At 55.6% G+C, this 21,645-nt stretch overlaps 1 protein-coding gene across 4 annotated transcripts; it reads left to right on the top strand.

The window, feature by feature from the left end:
- The first annotated feature begins 3,741 nt into the window (after window positions 1–3,741).
- CANT1 (calcium activated nucleotidase 1) lies at window positions 3,742–21,424 on the top strand. Of its 4 annotated transcripts, none has more exons than XM_054457501.2 (5): window positions 3,742–3,889; window positions 8,049–8,158; window positions 14,939–15,895; window positions 17,728–17,931; window positions 19,031–21,424. In XM_054457501.2, exons 3-5 carry the CDS (start codon window positions 15,265–15,267, stop codon window positions 19,399–19,401), a joined length of 1,206 nt encoding a protein of 401 aa, XP_054313476.1. In that variant the 5' UTR covers window positions 3,742–3,889; window positions 8,049–8,158; window positions 14,939–15,264; the 3' UTR covers window positions 19,402–21,424. The 4 variants fall into 4 exon arrangements, with proteins under 4 accessions (XP_054313476.1, XP_054313474.1, XP_054313471.1 ...); XM_054457496.2 differs by having other exon boundaries at window positions 3,748–3,889; window positions 15,243–15,895; XM_054457499.2 differs by lacking the exon at window positions 8,049–8,158 and having other exon boundaries at window positions 3,744–3,889; window positions 15,243–15,895.
- Window positions 21,425–21,645: the final 221 nt, after the last annotated feature.

Raw genomic sequence — 21,645 nt, 5'->3', positions numbered from 1 at the left:
AAGTTGTCAACTGACCAGTTTGCTGGGCCAGCTTGAATAGTGGGCTTACAGGGGTCCTAGGGCCACATTCTATCCTATGATACCCCTTTTATGACAGAATGACACAGAAAGCCAAATTCATAGCACAAAGTACACCAGATTCATCACAGCCTAAGACTAGCCTCACAAATCCTTTTTCCCATTCATCAAAACCTTGCAGAGGAGACAGAGATTTTTACCATTCATTCAACTGGTTTGCATAGAGAGAGAGAGACCAGAGGCCTGACTGGTAAGAAATCCTTACCCTTTTGCCAGCGTGCCAGGTTTCTGGGATCCCTTTCCCTAAGCAACCCTTGTGTCCCTGCTCACAGCACCATAACTATGGGGGCCAAGCCACATCACAAAGGAAAAATCACCCTTTTCCATTTCATGGAACCATAAGCAAAAGCCTCTCAATTTTGCAAGATGCTGCACAACAAGTTGCATGGGGGAATCGAATCAACATTTTCCATTCTGGCCAGAACAAAATATACTTGACAAAACACAGACACTAGCCACCCCCCTCAGCACCCAATATCGACCTGGCAAGGCTCAAAACTTCCCCCATTGGCCCCTGTAGTGTTTAATCCATTCAAAGTGGGGCGGAATGACTGCCAACCAGGAGTTTCAACAGGTAGTTTTTGGGCAAGATGGAAGAGTAGATCATCACCCAGAGTGACAGAGAAGACAGACAAGGGAAAGGCGAGAAAGAGAGAGAGGAAAGGGAAGGGAGAAGAGTGTTGCCTGTGGTAGGTTGCAGAGGTGAGGAGCTCACAGAAGCCAGAGAAAGATCCATCCATCACAGTGACACTGAATCAAAAATTCAGACAGCTGCTTGTCAAAAAGAGATCTTTTCCAGCAGTCCCATCAGCTCTCAAGTTTTCCTCTTTGAGGGAGGAAAAAAAGCTCCCCAGTTCCCATGATCCTGCACATGCCTAATCCTGTCACCCACAGCCATCAGCAAAGAGGGCATGGCAAATTAATCCAAATAGAATGGCGGTTAACATCCTGCAGTGCTGAATCCATTTTTAACCAAGAGGGCTCTTACTGAGGGTGGCCTCTAACCTTAAGTTGAGCCATGAACCCAAGTTTGAACAAGCATTCTTGTTCTTTACAAAGAGGGGCCTCTGACTCCCTGTGTCTTAGGAGGGACTCTAACTCTCCTAATTTGGACCTCTAACCCAATTCCATCCATTACCCTGGATAAAATACCCCACCAAATACCCAAAGTTGGTCAACTGGTGCTGAAGTCTATTTCCCTTGGGTCAGAGGTCTCTCCAGTATTGTCCCTTCATGGTTTCTCAGCAAGATGTTATCAGAAAGGGGTTCCAATCCAGGCCCCAAGAGAGGGTTCTTGGATTTTCCACAAGAAAGAATCTGGGGCAAGTCCACAGAGTAAAGTGAAAGCAAGTTTATGAAGAAAGTAAAGCAATAAAAGAATGGCTACTCCATGGGCACAGCAGCCACAAGGGCTGCTGGTTGGCTATTTTTATTGTTATTTCTTCCTCATATGATAAACAAGGGGTGGATTATTCATGAGTTTTCTGGGAAAGGGGAGGGGATTTCCTTGGAACTGAGGGTTCTTCCACCTGTTAGACCATCTAGGGTAACTTCCTGACATTGCCATGACATTTGTAAACCATCGTGGTGCTGGTGGGAGTGTCTCTCAGCATGCTAATACATTATAATTAGTGTATAATTAGCAGCAAGGACAGCCAGAGGTCACTTTCATTGCCATCTTGGATTTGGAGGGTTTTGACCAGCTTCTTTACTGCATTCTGTTTCATCAGCAGGGTCTCTGTGACCCATATCTTGTAACCTCCTATCTCATCCTGTGACTAAGAATGCCTGATTTCCTGGGAATGCTGCCCAGCAGGTCTCATTTACCCAGCCCTTATTCAAGATGGTGTTGCTCTGGTTCAAAGACCTCTGAGAGAGTCACTGGGTCTCTCATCCATTGCATACAGTTTTATTTCATTTTATAAAGGTTAAAATAGACAGAATTAAACAATATATTGTTTAGGGATACATACCTATGTGCTAAAATTATAAAGTAAGGCAAGAGAATAATTAACACAACATTCAGTATTGTGGCTACCACCTCTTGGGGGTAGCAGGGAGCACAGAATAGGAAGAAGAACCTGGAGAGCTTTAAAGATACAGGAATAATGTGTTATTTCTTAAGCTGGAAGGCATATGTGGATCTTTTAGAAAATAAATATTCAAATATAATTGTCACGTGCGTCCATGTGAAGAGAGTCCACCAACAGGCTTTGTGTGAGCAACAAGGCTGTTGATTTCACCTGGGTGCAAGCGGGCTGAGTCCAAGAAAGGAGTCAGCAAAGACTAGTGGGATTATCATTAGTTCTTATAGGTTTGGGATAGGCGGTGGAGTTACAGCAATTTTCTGTGGGCAGGGGGTGGATCTCACAAAGTACATTCTCAAGGGTGGGGAAAATATTACAAAGTACCTTCTTAAGGGTGAGGGAATATCACAAAGTACATCATCCTAAGGGTGGGGAGGGTGTATTGTCATAAGGTCAATTGATCAGTGAGGGTGGGGCAAGAACAGATCACAATGGTGGAATGTCATCTTTTGTGGTTCTTCAGTTGCTTCAGGCCATCTGGATGTATATGTGCAGGTCACAGGGGATATGATGGCTTAGCTTGGGCTCAGAGGCCTGACAATAATGAGTATTATGTGAGACATGGTTGGGACTCAGTTTAGCATGACAAGATACATTAATGAATTCAAGAAAGGTTTGTCTCCTCTCCAAAATCAAAAACCAAAAGTGCATAACAGTGTGTTTAGCACATTTCTATTTAGTTAAAGGTAATTTAAGATACGTGTTTATGACTTGTTTGAATACCATATAACATCTCTCAGAGGAATCACAAGAAACTAGAAATAGTGATCGCCTCTGGGCAGGGAATACAGAACGGCAATGGGACGCTTATTTTTCACTGCGCACCATTTATATAATTTGAATTCCTCCTCTTGTGTATCTGTTACTGAACGGAAGGTTTTGAGAGAGCTGGGGGAAGTAGCTGGTATCAAGCAGGAAAGCTGAAGATGCAGATGGGCAGGGGGCTGGTGCACCCTTCTGCCAAGCTCTCCTGCCAGAGGCTTCACGGCCACCAGGCGTTTCTCAGAACTTTGGGATGGAGGAGGGCGGGGCCAGGGAAGCCTTTTAACAGAGTGCCCTAATATATCTCGGGGGCTAGGGCTAGGGAGGGGAAAGGAGAAATCAGAGACCCTTGTTTGGCAGGTTTGTCAATTGCAGATTGGTTACAGGGAAACACCCCACCGTCCCCACCCCAGGACACTACAGCCTTAGACCTCCCTGATCCTGGCTTTGGAAACTGGTCAGCAGCACTCTGGAGGCGGCTGTTTTGAAGGGCCAAGGAGAGGGGCTGTCTGAGAATGAGGATGGCAGAAAGGGGACTACGAGGGTCGGGAGGCCCATGTAAGGGGGCCCTCGCTCGGGAATGAGAACTTTCCTCCCCAGTAGCCTCCACCCCCCCAATGCCTCCCACCCCAAAAGATCTGCTTGGCCCACGTTCCAGCGCAACGCGGTGGAACACGGCCCTCGTCTGCCAGCGAGGACGCTCGCGCCCCTCCGGCCTGCAGCCAGCCGGCCGCTCCTCCAGCGCGCAGGCGCAGGACACACACAAAAAAACCACAGCTCCCAGCAGCCCTCGCGCCGTCCGCGCGCAGCCGCAGAGCAGAGGCTGCCGGGAACGCGGGCCCAGAGGCGGGGCGAGCGCGCGCGGGGCGGAAGTCGGTCGCCTTTCTCCGTCGCGGCCCTTAGCCCAGCCAAGCCCACCCAAGCCCCGCCGACCGCGGGCACCGGAGCCAGCCCCGCAGCGGGTGAGTGACTCTGCGCCCGCGGCCGCCGGCGCCCTGCCCCAGCCACGGGCCCGGGCTCCCGTCCCGGAGCCTGCCGCCGCCCTCTCCGACCCTACCGCGTCCCGCCCCCTGACCCGTCAGGCCCCCTTCCCGTGCCACCCGTGCGGGACCTCTGCCCCCTGACTCGCAGACCGGGCTGGGACTCTGCCCTCTGACCTGTGGGAAAGTCCCCTTCTTCCGACAGGCGGTGGACACCACCCCCTCTGACTTTTGGGACACCTCATCCCTGGGACTAGCGTGGGGACCATTACCCTCTGGTTAGTGTGGGCACCTCCCCTCTCTAATTAGTGTGGGGACCGTACCCCTCTGATTAGTGTGGGCACCTCCCCCCTCTGATTATGTGACTCCTCCCCGCTCTGATTAGTGTGTGACACCCCCCTTCTGATTAGTTTGGGGACCATCCCCCTCTGATTACTGTGGGGCACCTCCCCGCTCTGATTACTGTGGGGCACCCCCCCACTCTGATTAGTGTGGGACGCCTCCCCGCTCTGGCTAGTGTGGGGCACCGCTCCTGGGAATGACCCCCTCCCACCACCCTCTGACTTCAGATACCCCTCCTCTGGTCTATGCAGGGTGTCTCTGGACTGATAAGGGAATTTTCTCCCTCTGACTGGCACTTGGTCACACCTGTAACAGGCCAACCTTTCCCACCCCATCCCAGTTCTTGCTCTCCCTGCCCTCATCCAATTTGGAGCCTTCCTCCAGGCAGCACAGCTCACTCTCATCTTTCTGTATGCAAATGGTTCGCCCTCCCCACCATACCTGTCTCACACCCCTACTGCCATCCGGTCTGGATTCTCTCATTCTTGGAGACTGGTACCTTCTTGCCAGTCCATGTTGCCTGGTGCCTTTGCTTCTCCCTCCGAATGGTCTTTCCCTTGCCCTCTGTGTACCCTAGGCTTGGCACAGAGCACCTGTGACCACTCTTCCATCAGCAGACACGTCTCTCTCCCAAGCACCTTTCCCCCTTAGTGACCCCTGGAAAAGCAGTCTCTTAGTGTTTCAGCTCCATTTCTCATTTTGTTCTTGAGGTTGTATGCCCTGTGGCCTTTCCTACCACATTTTCAACAAAGCAGAGGTTTGGAAATGTGAGGCTCTTGGTGTCAAGTGAATCTGGCTAGCTCTCCAGTGTAAGGGCCCAAACTTGAAACAAGTGTCGGGTCGTAGAAGGCTCCTAAAAGGAAGCGGGTGCCGCAGCCCTTCAGGATCCGCAGTCTCCCAGCTCTTCCTCCCTCTCCCTCTGAGGAGCTTTGCTGAGAAAGGTCCCTCCAGGCCTGGGCCACAGACCCTCCCTCCAGCCCCACCCCAGGCCTCTCAGCCGGACAGTCTGGCCAGAGCCTGTGGAACGGCAGCGGGGCTCCTCCCAGGTGCTCCTCCCTGCCGGCCTCAATGAGCCCTCTATCCCAGCACAGGCCCCTGCTGAAAGGCACATTGAAGGAGCCAACCCTCTCCCCTCTGGACGTGGCAAGGGTTTCCTGTTGGGGCAGCCCCAGGCATCTTCACTGCCTGGACTCAGGTGAAGCATGGATTTCTCCAGGCACTGTCATGAGGCCACCGCAGCAGTGTGGGGACCAACTTCTAGTGCCACTTTTTCATGTCCAAATTAACGTGATCACGAAAGAGAATGACATGTCACAAGGTGGTAGAGGAAACCATCCACTCGCAGCGGGACAGGACCCCTGGACCCTGGGACACCTCGCTGGAGGGGCACATCTGAGGTTTGACGCTTCTGATCGCCAGAGGTCTCCTTTCTTCCCCTTAGGCTATAACCATATTTTCCTAGCCCATGGCAGCTCAGTAAATGTGTTGGTGTAAAAGCTCTTGGTACTCCAGAACGTTTTCACTCACCCGTCACTGTGCACCTGGTCTGCAGGACCCCCCCCCCCCCAAGCTGCAGAGTACGTGAGGAGACGGAGAGTGTGGTAGGAGCAGTTCTCCTGGCCCTGTGGGTGTTTTTACCCTGCCACCTGGATGTGGCTTTCGAGGTGTGTGTGCCTGTGCAGGCTCCCCCAAGTACTTATGACCCGTCATTGGAGTCTCGGTCCTTTCTGGCAACCGTATAGGTAGATAGGTAGATGTATAAATGCTGTAGTGTTTTCTCTTTCAAAAACAGAAGATCTGAGACTTGGAACTATTGTCCAGGTCCTGAAATGGGTCAGTACTATCAACAAGGAGGTCATTTTTCTGTTGTTTGTTGAATGGTACCAGGGATGCCGAGGACACACAGCATTCATTCTTGTCACTCAGTGCACTCTGTACTATTAAGAGTTCCTGGAAAGCTCTTATGAAATGCCACTATCAAGGGAATTAAAAACTTTTATATTAATTCTTAAGAATGTTCATGTTGATTTTCCTTTTACTTTAATCAAGATGGTTAATTAGGAAAAAATCATCCTGGCAGTAGAGAAGTCTCTTTGGGGAGACATTCTGTTTTTTCTTTTGGACCCTCCTCATCTCTGTCATGCGTGCAGTGATCATGTGGAGCGCCTGGTTCCCAGGCAGGACGCTGCTCCCCCCGTTCCTCTGGGATGGTTTTATGGGAAGTGAAGAAGGCATTGAAGTCTGGCTTAAGACTTAAGACAGTGTGTGATGCCACCGTGTGGGAGTGGGGCAGAGGTGAGACTGGGACCCCCCAGAATGGCTCTGAGGGTCTTGCCGGGTTGAATGAAAGTCCTGGCGATGCAGCCTTTGTGTCCCAGGAGCCGGGCCCTGAGGAAAGCGTGAGGAGAGAAGGTGGCAGTAAGCAGGTGGGCTCGTGCGGGTGCCGCTGCGGTGTGGAAGGCAGCCCTGATCCAGGTCCAGCCCTGATCCAGGTCCATGGGGCGGTGGTCCCATCCCGTTATTTTCACACACTCTGGAAAAGGACACCTTCCCAGATGTGTTGTGCCATTTGGAATGTGCCTTTCAACTGAGAAGGTCACTTTTTGGCTAAAATTCCTCCAGGTGTAACATCGATGATACAAATTAAGCAGACACAGCCTCTTTACAATGCAGTAACTGCAAACTGTAGAGGGTTCTGAAGCTGTGGGCCCACCCCATAGACAGTGACTGGTCCTGGCCCTTCGAAAAACCTGGAGGCTCTTTCCCCTCTTCCTCCTGTGATTGGTGGAGGAACAGCTCCCCGAGATGTCCACGTCCTACCTTCTGAGCCTGTGAATATGTTACATTACATGGCAAAGGGGAATTAAGGTTGCTAATCAGCCGACCTTACAATAATGAGATGATCCTGGATTTTCCCAGGGAGCCCAGTGTAATCACAGGGTCCTTAAGAACAGAAGAGGGAAGCAGAAGAGCCAGAGGGAAATGATAGCCAAGAGGCTTGGGGAAGTGCAGTGGGCGGGCTTTGGAGGGGGAGGAGGGGCCACCAGGCAGGGAAAGTGGGTGCCTCCAGAAGCTGGAAGAGGCATGGGAATGGAGCCATGGCCCATGTTAGGCTTCTGTCCCACAGGACGGTGCCTGCTGCCGGCCGTGTGCTGGATACTAGGGGCTGCGGACAGGTGCAGAAGTCAGTCACATCCTGAGCTTGACCTTTAAGGAGGGTGCTGTCTGTGGAGGCGGGATGGCCTAACCAGACTCCCTGTGACCTTCCTCCTTGCTGATTTCCTTGTACTGCCACCCCCAGGAGATTTGCCATGGAATCTGCAGGTACAATAGTTAGCCTTGCAAGGGCCGAAGCAAGAATCAGGTAACATTTTCAAGGAGTCTGGCCCATAGCAGGCATTAATAAGTGTTTCTTTGAGATGCTGCACCCATGTTCTCTCAGGTGCTGTCAGCACAAGTGTGTGAAGGCCTTGGCTCCTGCCTTGGCCGTGCTGAAGAGTCTGTAGGTCAGCGGGGTTTGCTCTGTACCGTGGCAGTGAACACAGTGGGCACTCTGAGGCCTGCCTGCCTGCTCTCTGGGTGTGGGAAGGGAAAGGAAGGTAGCTCTTCTCCAGAGATAAGGGGTTGGCGCACCTGCTACCTGCCTACCCGTCCCTTCCGAGGAGGTAGGGGCTAGGATGTGGCGGCCTCTTAACATGATGATGTGGCTTCCTGCCCTGCCTGGATCCTGAAAGGGAGGAGCCTGGCAGCCCTCAGTAAACCTGCTGGTTCCGCCACCTGTCCTATTCCACTCCTGCAGGAAGCTGGAGAAACAGACCCTCTTGGCTGTCTGCTGTCCAGGGAGTCGCCGCTCCCTTCATTACAGCCTTGTGCAGAGTGCAGCGGCAGGCCTGGGAATGGCCTCGGGAGGTAGGTGGCCCCTGAGCCCTTCTCCTGGGAAAGGGCAGCAGCAGGGAGAGGCCTCCTGGGTGTGCACAGAGAAAAGCACACTGTTTCCCTAACCCCCCTCTCCCGAACTCCCCTCTCCCTAACTCCCCGCTCCCTAACTCCCCCCTCCCTAACCCCCTCTCCCTAACTCCCTCCCTAACTCCTCCCTCCCTAACTCCCCTCTCCCTAACTCCCCCTCTCCCTAACTCCCCTCTCCCTAAGTCCCCTCTCCCTAACTTCCCCTCTCCCTAACTCCCCCTCTCCCTAACTCCCCCCTCCCTAACCCCCTCTCCCTAACCCCCTTCTCCCTAACTCCCCCCTCCCTAACCCCCCCTCCCTAACTCTCCCCTCCCTAACCCCCACTCCCTAACTCCCCACTCCCTAACCCCCCTCTCCCTAAACCCCCCTCCCTAACCCCCCTCCCTAATTCCCCTTTCTAACTCCCCCCTCCCTAACTCCCCCCTACCTAACTCCCCAGTCCCTAACTTCCCCAGTCCCTAACTTCCCTCTCCCTAACCCCCCTCCCTAACCCCCCGCTCCCTAACTCCCCTCCCTAATTCTCTGCTCCCTAACTCCCCGCCCCCTAACTCATGGCTCTCCTGCACTCTGGGAGTGTCCTGTGGGATGGACAGATGCCTCCGTGGTGCCTTGCGAGCCTTGCAGGTGGTTGTCGCTCCTGTCGGTGCTCCTGTGAGTGCTCCTGTCAGTGCTCCTGTGAGTGCTCTCCAGGCAGCAGCAGGGGTCCTGTCCCTGCAGGCCCCTGAGCCTAGGAGATAACTGGTTTGCAGCCCCACTGAACAGGAGAGCCTGGCTGGCCACAGAACCTGTGACTTTGCTGTAGTTCCTGGGTCCTCTTGTTGCCGATTATCTAAAATCAAACCATTACTCTGCAGGCACTGGGGTTGTAAATCTTCTTTTCACAATAAAGCGAGCATTTAAACTGCTTAAAGCTTTGAGGGGTGTAGGGAGAAGCCTCACATGGGCCCCTTCTGGAAAGGACTTTGTCTATCTTGTGTCTTACCCTGGCTGGTTCATTTCTGTTGTTTCTGGCTGGCAACAAACAAAAGAGCCCCCCACCCCCCACCCCCAAAAAAGAACCCAACTTTTTAAAGAACATGCAAACTTTTGCCTGCAGCAGGCGCCGGCAGCCAGGCACCCCGGCAGCCAGTGGTAGCTCATACACCAGCATGGGCTGTGGCAAAGGCATCTGATTTGAAACTTTTTTGCAAAATAAAAGTAATTCCTTGGGGTCCTGAAGGAGAGATGATCCCAAAGAAACCCAAGAATCCAAGAGGGTCCCAAGGGAAGGTGTTCTGGTGCTGAAGTTAAAGGAATTTTCTGGAAGGTACACAGAGTTCTCTTGTCACTAGAAGCAGTCCCTTGTTTACAAAGGTGTCTGAGTCCCTCACGTCTCTGCCCCTCTGTTAGCTCTGGGGAATCAGCATGTCCTCGAGGTAACACTGACCACACGGGACTGTTCAAAGTCTGTCTCCCTCACTGTGCTGAGCTCCTGGAGGAAAGGCCCCTGCCTCCGTCACACTGATTCCCCAGAGGGGCAGAGACGCCGGGACTCAGACACCTCTGGTTCCATGTGGTCAGAGGACATGAGCCTCCCGGGTGGGGAGCACGTGCCACGGTGTAGACGCCGGGAGTCTGGAATGGGAAAGCGTGCAGTGTTGCACAGCAACCTGGGAGAGGTCCCGCTCCTGGGAGGGCTGGCGGAAAAACCCAGTGAGGCTTTCTCTGCAGGCTGAGACGTTTGTCCTTTAGATGGAAGGCATTGGGATCTACTAGAGTTGGAATCCAGACTTGCTTTTTGGAAAAATTATTCTGTCAGTTTTGTGGAGGGTGATTTGAGATGGTCTTGACCAGGGATCTGTCAAGGGACAGGGAGTCGGTATTTTCAGCCTCCACAGTCTGTTGCGACCACTCAGCCGTGCAGCCAGACTCAGCCAAGGAGGAGTCCTAGCTCGCTTTAATCAGCCACGTCTACACAGCAGGCCGCGTGTACACAGCAGGCCGCGTCTACGCAGGCCGCGTCTACACACCAGGCCGCGTCTACACAGCAGGCTGCGTCTACACAGCAGGACGCGTCTACACACCAGGCCGTGTCTACACAGCAGGCCGTGTCTACGCAGGCCGCGTCTACACACCAGGATGCGTCTACACAGCAGGCCGCGTCTACACACCAAGCCGCGACTACATACCAGGCCGGGTCTACACACCAAGCCGCGACTACATACCAGGCCGCATCTACACACTAGGCGGGAGACTGGATTTGGCCCACGGGTGGTAGTTTGCAACCCTCCCAGCAGGCGAGAGGGTACTTGTAGAGTGAGTGAGAAGCAGTAGCAGTCAGCCCCTGTGCACAGTTCTCTAACCTGAGCATCCGGCATGGCCGTCAGCATGGCTCTGGGAAGTAAACTGAGGCCAAGGGAAGTCCCTTGACTGAGCCCAGATGGTCTGTATCAGGGGTGTCCAATCTTTTGGCCTCCCTGGGCCCCATTGGAAGAAGAATTGTCTTGGGCCACACATAAAATCCATTGATAGCTGATGAGCTTAACAAAAATCTCATCTCATCATGTTTTAAGAAAGTTTACGAATTTGTGTTGGACCACATGTTGGACAAGCTTGGTCTAGATCATTAGACCAAGACTCTGAGAGTCATCAGGGTGAGATGGAACTGGAGCCGAGGCTGTGTGGATGGGGAGAAGGGAGCCAAGTCTAGAGCTGGGTGGGACACGTGGGGCTGGGGAGGGAGGAGGGTTAGGACGAATTGCTTCCTGGGATGGCTCCTGAGGGCCGGGAGTGCCGGAGCCAGGACAGGGAGTTCCTGAGGAGGACCTGGTTTGCGGTGCCTGTGGGTATCGGATGAGGAGGCTCAGAGACTGGGTCAGGCTAGAAAGGCGTGGGGGTCTTCACCTTAGAGGGCAGGCCCTGGGAGAGGTCAGTGGGCTGCCAGCACTGGGGGCCGAGAAGACCTGCCTGGGAGGAGGCCCACAGAGAGTGCCCCCCTGCCTCGAGGAGGGACACGGACGATGTGCTCACTGGGTTTGCCGCTGGTGAAGGCTTCAGGTGGCTGCTTCTGAGGATTAGCCAGAGGGAAGGAGAGGGTGTGAGTGTGGGTGCTCTTGTACCATGGTGGGCGAGGGGGCCTGGGCAGGGGTGGGAAGGGACAGAGGTGCCGGGGAGTCAGGGAGGGGTTTTCCTTCATTAACAGATTCGCCATTTATTCAGCAGCAGTTGAGTGTCTGTGGGAGTGTGGGGTCTGGAGGTAAAATGGTGACAAGGTGGGCGACTTGGGGCGGCCTGTGGATGGAAGGGAGGAACCGGAAGAGCAGGTGCCCAGCGGCTGGGGGGTCTGACCTGAGTGGCAGGTGTGGGCCCCACCCATGGGCCTCGGCTGCTGAAGGTGGCCGCAGAGTGGTCTCCTGGGAGAAGTGGGCCGGAGATTTGACAGGAATGGTGAAGGTGAGGACAGTGGCTCTCCGGAGTGCTGAGGGAGTTGAACAGGGAAGAACATGGGGGTTCCAGGGGCTGGTGATGACGACACCTCACAATGTCTGATAGCAGTCTATGCAGGCACCGTCGTTCTATGCTGACAAGCACTGTCTTCCCAGGCCTGCAGCTCAGATGTGGCAGCTGAGCAGCTTGATCTCTGGGGGGCTTGATCCAGGTTGTGGGTTCATAATATGCCTAAGGTGGGGCCCCCGGCAGAGTGCAGAGGGGCTGTTGAAGAAGTGGGTCATGGCCCACCTGGCATCTCTTTCCCTTCAGCCAATGTGTGCAGACCGTCTGCTCCCTGCCTGGCAGTGTGTCAGGTGCTGGGGCTGTGACAGTGGCCAGGTCCCTGCCCCAGGAGCAGAAATAATCACCTAGCCAGGCAGGGGTGGTGGGAGAGCCGGAGCAGCATGGGAGGGAGGCTGAGTGGGCAAGTCTTCCCAGGGAGCTGATGCCCTGTAAGAGAGACCGAGCTGCTGGTGCAAAGAGCAGGCCGGACTGTTCCAGGCAGGGGGAGCTGCAGGCTCTGCCAGGGCCAGTGTGGTCAGGGGACAGAAGGAGGCCTACGTAGCCAGCCGGCAGGCAGAGGAGATGGTGCAGTGTGAGGGCTGAGCGGGAGCAGAATGGGTTCACCCCAGGAGCTGAGGAAGCCGCTGAAGCTGGGAGTGTGCCATCTGATGGATGCTACTTCATGGCAGGTGGCCAGGGAGTGTCAGGGGATGTTGGTGGGGGGCAGCTGGCAGGGCAATTTCATGGCGGGGGGTATGGGAGTGTCAGGGGCGGAGAGGCAGGAGGGGTGGAGGGAGGCAGCCGGCGTGGCGCGGTGAGGAAGGGCCATGGAAGAGGACAGAATCTGCCCACGGAGTCAATGCTGAGGAAGGAAAACGGAGGATGAGGCCAGTCAGGTTTTTCATGGTGGCAGTGCCTTATGTTTTTATTGAAGTGTAATATTCACACAGAAAAGCACATCTCTCAGGATCCTGAGAGAGCTTGAACCAGACCACTGTGGACACGGTGGCCACCCATCACCACTACCCTTCCCAAGGGGAGATGAGCAAGTAGGCTTGAGGGAAGAGCTGCACAGGACTCGTATCTTGAAATGTCTAAGACACATGTCAGAAATGCAGGTAAGGGGGGGTGCAGGTGCTCGCACCTGTGATCCCAGCACTTTGGGAGGCTGAGGCAGGAGGATCACTTGAGCCCAGGAGTTCAAGACTGGCCTGGACAATATAATGAGGCCTCATCTCTATAAAAAAACATTAAAAATTAGCTGTGCCCCAGGTGCGGTGGCTCACGCCTGTAATCCTGGCACTTTGGGAGGCCAAGGCAGGTGGATCACCTGAGGTCAGGAGTTCGAGACCAGCCTGACCAACATGGAGAAACCGCATCTCTACTAAAAATACAAAACTAGCCGGGCGTGGTGGTGCATGCCTGTAATCCCAGCTACTAGGGAATCTGAGTCAGGAGAATCGCTTGAACCCGGGAGGCGGAGGTTGCAGTGAGCCGAGATCACGCCGTTGCACTCCAGCCTGGGCAACAAGAGGAAAACTCTGTCTCAAAAAAAAAAAAAAAAAAAAAAAATTAGCTGTGCATGTTGGCACACACCTGTAGTCCCAGCTACTTGGGAGGCTGAGGTGGGAGGATCGCTTGAGCCTCAGAGGTTGAGGCTGCAGTGAGCGTGATCACTGTCGCCTGGGCAACAGAACAAGGCCCTATCTCAAAAAAACAAAAAAAGAAATGTAGGCGGGATTGGCCTAGCAGGTAAGATAGAGTAATTCAGAGCTCAGTGGAGACTTCCTGGGCCTGGCTGGGGTTTTGAAGCCTTGGGGCTAGAAAAGGGGCAGGGCCTGGGCGCAGTCAGAGGAGGATATCCAGCACTGGGAACTCCAACCCTGCTGCCGGGAAGGCCCCGGTGATCAGCCCTGTGACCACCTCAGGGGGTCCTGAGAGGCCTGCCCCTTAAAGGGAGCGTGGAGTCTTCCCTGCGGGCCTGGAGGAACTGCTGGCAGCCCCCCTGTGCTGTTAGGAGGCTCACTCTGAGCAGCAGGCCCCACGTATGCGCCTTGTTCACTCCTTGAACCTCACCCTGGGGCTAAAACCTAAGACTGTCCAAAAGGTCCACGTGGAATTGTCACCCTGTTTTTGTATCTTCTCAGCCCAGTAGCCTGCAGCGTGGAGAAGGGGGTGTCTCTGGTGGGGGTGTCTGTCGCTGGCTGCCGTGCACCAGGGCCTCATGGTCCACATATTTGGGGCCCAGAATTGCACAGAGCCACTGGAGTCCCTCCCCAAGCCCTTCCCAGGCGCCCTGGCAGGGAGGACAGCGTCTACCCATAAAGGCACACGTTTGCTGCTTTGTTGTTTTCTCAAGGAGGACCCAGCCAGGGAAGCTTCTCAGGCCGGGATTCACTCACTGGGTTATAGTTGGAGATATGGAACCTCTGCCCAGGGCCAATGTTCTCGATCGGAGCACCGGGAGCCGTCTCCCCACGCCCCATTGTGGCACTTGGCGGCTGTCCAGAGACAGGCAGCTCTCACCAAGTCAGTGCAGACGTGGGCCTGGTGCCCCGTGGCTGCACTGAGCCATCGTGCTGTATGCCCGGGAAGTGGGGTTGGCGGCAGCGGTGAAGGGCTGCAGTTCCTGGCCGCCACCAGCACCCTGACCCTGGGGATTTGCCACAGAGCCACGCCTGGGGTGGAGGGTGACCTGGGAGAGGCCTGCGGCCAAGCCAGGCCCCACAGTGAGCCGAGCAGTTCTTTGGAGCCAAGGCACGACACGCTGGCCTCGAGGCAGCCAAAGCGGCTCAGACTCTGGTCCCTGCAGTCATTTGCATTAATAGAAACGCGCCAGGAGACAGACACCGCCAAAAACAACAACAGATACGAAAAAGAAGGCGTGTTTTTATTTGGTTTGGATGTGTTTGGTATTCCAATGCTGCAGGAGCCTAACCCAGAGGAAGTGGAGACTCCTTTACTGCACATCTGTCTGCTCCAGGCCAGGCACTGTTCTAGGAGCTAGCATACAGAGGTGGGGACAGAAACAAACAAACCGATAACTGTATACAATACTCTAACGTCAGGTGGGGACAAGGGCCAAGGACCCAGGGACGGAGGTTGATGTCGGCAGCAGAGCAGTCAGGGAGGGCTTCCTGGATGAGGTGGCATTTGAGTAAAATACAGACCTATACCCTGTCTATGATCCTATCCCACTTCACCCCGTCAGCCTTCCCCTCCCACCTGACTCCCCTGCGCTTCTCTCTTTAGAGGGACCACAGAGCACCAGCCTGCATGGAACTTCCTTCTTTCACTCAGCTTCCCACCTTGCCAGCTGGGACAGGGGAGATGGAGTAGTTTTGCTCTGGAAAGACTTCACGTCTTGCCGAATGAAAGAGCAAAGCTACTGCTAGAGTCGGGGGTTCATCAAGCCAAGGGAGTACGAATGCCCACAAAGTAGTGAAATGCTATTTCTTCTGGAAAAGTCAGCCTCCAGCACCTGTAGCTTCAGGAACTAAGATGTGACTGTGCTTGCGGAGGCGCTGACTTCTCCCCTCCCTCCCCGGCTGTGCAGGTCCCGCCTGTCTGTCACGCTGATGCCCGTGCAGCTGTCTGAGCACCCGGAATGGAATGAGTCTATGCACTCCCTCCGGATCAGTGTGGGGGGCCTTCCTGTGCTGGCGTCCATGACCAAGGCCGCGGACCCCCGCTTCCGCCCCCGCTGGAAGGTGATCCTGACGTTCTTTGTGGGTGCCGCCATCCTTTGGCTGCTTTGCTCCCACCGCCCGGCCCCCGGCAGGCCCCCCACCCACAATGCACACAACTGGAGGCTCAGCCAGGCGCCCGCCAACTGGTACAATGACACCTACCCCCTGTCTCCCCCGCAAAGGACACCGGCTGGGATTCGGTACCGAATCGCAGTTATCGCAGACCTGGACACAGAGTCAAGGGCCCAAGAGGAAAACACCTGGTTCAGTTACCTGAAAAAGGGCTACCTGACCCTGTCAGACAGTGGGGACAAGGTGGCCGTGGAATGGGACAAAGACCACGGGGTCCTGGAGTCCCACCTGGCAGAGAAGGGGAGAGGCATGGAGCTCTCCGACCTGATTGTTTTCAATGGGAAACTCTACTCCGTGGATGACCGGACAGGGGTCGTCTACCAGATCGAAGGCAGCAAAGCCGTGCCCTGGGTGATTCTGTCCGACGGCGACGGCACCGTGGAGAAAGGTAACTGGACCCTGAGGTTTTATGGAGGTGTGGGTGGGGAGTGGGAGCTCAGGGCCTGGCTGGCAAACACAGGCACATGGTAAAGAATTCACACACCTAGAAGCCAGGGATGTGGTGAGGGAGCACATCTCCCTCTTGCTCTGACCTGCGGTCCCCTTACCCTTAGCGAGGAGCATAGCCTACTGTCACTTCACACTGAGCAGTTTCTAGGAGTAAGAGCTTATCGCTAGAGGCCTGCGGGAGACGTGGGGAATCTTTCCAAGATGTTTTAGGCTGTATCCGCTGCTGCTCTCAGAGCCTCTGGGAACACGGCCCTTTTTACACCTTCAAAGGTTCTCAAGATCACGCTGGGATGTGCCCACCAGGAGCCTTGCCTTGAAAGCTATGGGGTCAGATGGTTCTCACTCAAAACCCAGACTTTGGTTTCATGTTACTGAAGGCTAAACTGCTGCCCAGCCCTCCTCTCCCTGAACCCCAGCAGGGGGAGGGCATGTGTGAGCTGCACCAACCCCCCTGGAGTGGAGCCTGATGCCAGCCTTTTTGATCACCGGAAAGGAGGTGCTGCTTCCACAGGTCAGGGACAGGCTTTGGGGAGGCACGGTGGCCAGTGTCTTCCTCCAGGGAGGAGGTGGGGAGGCGCCAAGGATGCTGGCAGAGGAGCTGCCAGCTCCTCTGAGCTCCGTTTGTCTGAGCTGGCGGTGGATCCCCACCTTCTAGAAAGCTAAATGCCACCGCAGGCTTTCTGAGGTCAAGGAGGAACTGCACTAAACAGTGGCCCACACAGTTCATGGCCGGCCAGGCCCTCCCCACACCCAGTGATAAAATCTTCAGTGTTTGCCCAGGGCTGGGCAGGGGACGGACCTCACCTGAGGTATCAAAGTGTCGGTCGCCTACTTCCTGCCTTGCACTTGTCAGAGTTTTAGGCAACCCTAGTGTAGTTCTGTCCTTCCCTTGGATAGGGAGGAAAGCGGGGTACAGGGAGCTCTGGGGTTGGGCTATACTTAGGTCATCCGGGAGGGACGGAAGACCCTGGCGTGGAGAATGTCTCATCGCACAAGGGGCCCAGGAGACCTCAGGTCCCTCCGGGGCCCTGCAGAGAAGCTACTGCAGTCTCGGGCAGTTCAGGGGGCACAGCTCCAGCTCTCAGGGGCAAGAAGCTGGCAAAATTTGGGGAAAGCAAACAGAAGTTAGAACACTAGGGTGTAGGGATGATAAGAATACACTGGTAGAACACAGGCTCCCACACAGCCCGAACTGTGGCAGCCTTCAAAGTTAGGCTTATTTTAAATAAATTAGTTTAAAAAGAGCAAAAACAGCTTCTGAAAAAATCCATTGAAAGGAAGACTGGGAGCCCCAGTACCAAGCCCCTCTCCGGCCACTGGAGTTAGAGTGATGCTCGGTGAGACCTCAGGTGTGGCCGAGGGCGGCACCCGCACTCCCCTGGGACACACGTGCCCCTTCAGAGTGCTGTCACTTTTCAGCTCTTCTAGCCTTGAAGGATAATCCTGAGGTTGGGGCTACAGCTTGAGGAGCGGGGAGTTGGGGATCAGAGGAGATTTGAGAGTGGTCACTGAACCTTCAGGAGCTGAGGGGAGGGCAGCCAGCCGGCCCTGGGTAGGAGCCAGGTGCGGGGCCGGGCGGGAGCCAGGTGCGGGGTCGGGCGGGAGCCAGGTGCGGGGTCTAAGGACAGGTGCGGGGCCGGGCGGGAGCCAGGTGCGGGGTCTAAGGACAGGTGCGGGGCCGGGCGGGAGCCAGGTGCGGGGTCTAAGGACAGGTGCGGGGGCGGGGCGGGAGCCGGGTGCAGGGCCTAAGGACACTCTCTGCTTGGCCAGGCTTCAAGGCCGAATGGCTGGCAGTGAAGGACGAGCATCTGTACGTGGGTGGCCTGGGCAAGGAGTGGACGACCACCACGGGTGACGTGGTGAACGAGAACCCGGAGTGGGTGAAGGTGGTGGGCTACAAGGGCAGCGTGGACCACGAGAACTGGGTGTCCAACTACAATGCCCTGCGGGCTGCCGCTGGCATCCGGCCGCCAGGTAAGAGATGCTTGCCCCAGCCCACAGTGTGGCTTCCACAGCCCACTCGCTGGGAACCTGCTTTCTCCTCCATTTGCCTCCAAGACCCTTTTTTATTTTAGACAGTCTTGTTCTGTCACCCAGGCTAGAGTGCAGTGGTGCGATCTCAGCTGACTGCAACCTCCGCCTCCTGGGTTCAAGCGATTCTTCTGCCTCAGCCTCCCCAGTAGCTGGAACTACAGGTGTGCACCACCACGCCCGGCTAATTTTTGTATTTTTAATGGAGACAGGGTTTCACCATGTTGCCCAGGATGGTCTCAAACTCCCGACTTCGGGTGATCCGGTGATCCACCCGCCTCAGCCTCCCAAAGTGCTGGGATTATGGGCACGAGCCACCACACCAGCCTCCAAGGCCCGTTTCTTGCTTGATTTTAGTGATTTTGGTTGCCTTTGATGGTGGCTCCCCTCAGGCCAGTGGATTCTGGCGGCAAACGAGCTGTTTTCTCTTTCCTGCCCCACTCGCCCTGGCAGCTGGCCTCCTAGCGTCCCAGCCTGTGGCCCTGTTGTCTGCACTGTTGGGTCAGGCCCTGTCCCCACCCCTGGTGCTGGGCTGTGGTGTCTCACACCAACATAGGGCCGGCAGCACTTTGGCCTCCCCCTAGTCAGGATGGAGTAGGCCTTAGGTGCCTGAGGTTCAGGAGGAAGTGACTGAGTCTGTGCCTTGGGCCCCAGACGCTGTCTCCTCTTCCTTGCATCCTCAAGGCAGCCTCCCCGCCCGATGCCTCCCCACGTCCAATGGGGGTTTGTTCCCTTTCCTTGGGCTCCTCTGTATCAGCCCCGAGGAGGCGCCGATGAGCCCGAATCCCTGATGCAGCTTACAGGCAGCTCTCGGGGGAACGGGAGGAGGCTTCAGGGGAGGGGGTGCTGCAGGTTCCCTGCGTGGGATAACCGAGAACACAGAACCTTCCAGAAGCCTGGAGAGCAGGGAGGGGTGGGTTGCTGTGGGCTGGTGGGCCCTGGTGGTCGCAGCCCCGTGCTTGCTACTGCACACGGCCTGATGGTGTGGGGCTGGGCATGCCAGGCCACATGCGTGTCTGACCCGCGGTCACCCGGTTCCCAGGCTACCTCATCCATGAGTCTGCCTGCTGGAGTGACACGCTGCAGCGCTGGTTCTTCCTGCCGCGCCGCGCCAGCCAGGACCGCTACAGTGAGAAGGACGACGAGCGCAAGGGTGCCAACCTGCTGCTGAGCGCCTCCCCCGACTTTGGCGACATCGCTGTGAGCCACGTCGGGGCGGTGGTCCCCACTCACGGCTTCTCGTCCTTCAAGTTCATCCCCAACACCGACGACCAGATCATTGTGGCCCTCAAGTCCGAGGAGAACAGCGGCAGAGTCGCCTCCTACATCATGGCTTTCACGCTGGACGGGCGCTTCCTCTTGCCGGAGACCAAGATCGGAAGCGTGAAATACGAAGGCATCGAGTTCATTTAGCTCAAAACGGAGACACTGAGCAAGGCCGTCAGGACTCAGCTTTTATAAAAACCAGAGGAGTGCACTTTTGTTTTGTTTTGTTCTTTTTGGAACTGTGCCTGGGTTGGAGGCCTGGACAGGGAGCCCGGTCCCGGGCCCGGCAGGGGTGCGGGCACTGGACCCCCGGGCCCCACGGAGGCCGTGGTCTGAACTGCTCTCCATGCTGCCATCTGGTGGTGAGATTGGTCACTTCAGGCATTGACTCGAGGCCTGCCGAACTGGCTGGGTCCTTTCTTCCATCCGACCTCGTTTCTTTTCTTTCCTGTGTTCTTTTGTTCAGTAAATATCCCTAGAGCTCCTACCATATGTCAGGCCCTATGCCTCACCCTGAGAACGCAGTGAGCATGAGGTGGACCTGTTTGCTGGGAACCCCAGGTCACCCCCTTTTCTTCCTACTCTGTGCCTGGAGCATCATGTCCACCCCTGCAGATCCTTGGAAAAGAAAATGTTTACGTTGCAGGGTATTGCATGGTCACGAGTGAGGGCAGGCCCCTGGGGACACATCTGCCCACAGCCGCACAGGCCAGGGCGCAGGTACATCTGTTGGTGCTCAGGCCTCAGATAAAACCATCTCATATGGCCAGTGACCGCTTTCCACCTTCAGGAAAATTCTGTGGCCGTGCAGCACTTTGAAGTTTTAGTTATTAACCTGCTTTCATTGAAGCAGTTTCCTTTCTTATAAAATGGAATCGCCAAATCTTATCACACAAAGTCCTGTAGTTACCCAGCCGGCTCCAACAGTGGGGGGGATTGTAAGGAAGCAGTGGCAGTTGGTGAAGCAAGTGTCACATTTCGGTGTTCTTGGCCAATGGATACAAAGATAAAGAAAACGTTGCCTTTTTCTAGGAACTGTCAGAAATCCTCATGCCTTTCAAGACTTCTATGAATGACTTGAATTTTTTATTCCCTGCCTAGGGTCTGTGAACAAGGCCTGTCTCTTCCCTGCGGTTTCTTTCCATGGCCTTTATTTCTCCTCTTCCAGTGGGAGTTTTGCAGGCTCTTCTCCGTGGAAACTTCACGAGCGTTGGCTGGGCCTCGGCTTCGCTGGAGTGTACTCCAGGGTGAAGGCAGAGTGGGATCTGAGACCCAGGTTAGGCACGACCCAGGCTGAGAAGGGATGTTTCCTTCATTCACAGTACCCTCCCCACAGCACTACCTCACCCCGACCCCCCCCTCACTCCCACCCCCCCCCACTCCCACACCCCCCCCACCTTCACTCCCACACACCCCCCTCACTCCCACACCCCCCCTCACTCCCACACCCCCCCCACCTTCACTCCCACACCCCCCCTCACTCCCACACCCCCCCTCACTCCCACACCCCCCCCCACTCCCACACCCCCCACCTCACTCCCACACCCCCCCCACCCTCACTCCCACCCCCCCCCCCCACCGCGATCATCAGGGGTGCCACGGTGGGCCGGAGGGTGCCGGCTCTGGCTGTCCCTGTGCCGGTCCCTCACAAACCTCTCCCGCTTTGAAACTCAAGCACAGCTGCGAGGAGGGCAGCCAGGAGGGACCCCTCTCTCACTGGTTGTCTCTTTCCCCGGCTATGTCATAGGTAGTGGAGGAAACGAAGGAAGTGAACGCTGAATGTGACACATTTCTGAAGAGCTCAGCTGTCACCGGGCATAGCCTGGAAGCCCCAAGTCTGTTCTGACTTTGCCTGGCTGTCTCTCTGACCCGCCTCCTAGACCATTGTCCTTGATGTCCAGGCTGGGTCATTTAAAATAGAGATGCAATCAGGAAGGTTGGGGGACTTGGGACTGTGGCTGAATTGAGACCTTGCTGATGTATTCATGTCAGCACTTGAGTCACAGCCCAGGTGCCCGGAAGCAGCCTCTTCACACAGGCAGTGATTTGCGATTACTTTAAAGCTCACCCTTTTTCTTCCCCTCTTTTCGCTGCTGTCAGCATAATGATTGTGTTCCTTCCCTATGGGATCCATCTGTTTTGTAAACAATAAAGCATCTGAGGGAGTGTAGTTGTCTTCTGTCTCCCGGTCTGTGCTGACTGTGTGCGGAGGCCTGGCCACGAGAGCTCCTGCGCAGGATGCTGGGCGTGCACACAGGAGTCGCCTGCCAGGGGAGCCCATCTGGAAACTGCATCCTCCAGTCCGTCTTGTCCCACAGTCTCAAGGCGCTCCAAGAGCACGAGCGCTGTGGTCAGAAAGGTAGGGTCTGAAGCCACTGCAAGCCCAGTCCT

Source organism: Pongo pygmaeus, chromosome 19 (assembly GCF_028885625.2).
Source record: "Pongo pygmaeus isolate AG05252 chromosome 19, NHGRI_mPonPyg2-v2.0_pri, whole genome shotgun sequence".
Classification (NCBI taxonomy): domain Eukaryota; kingdom Metazoa; phylum Chordata; class Mammalia; order Primates; family Hominidae; genus Pongo; species Pongo pygmaeus.
This window is presented reverse-complemented; position numbering and strand designations above follow the sequence as displayed.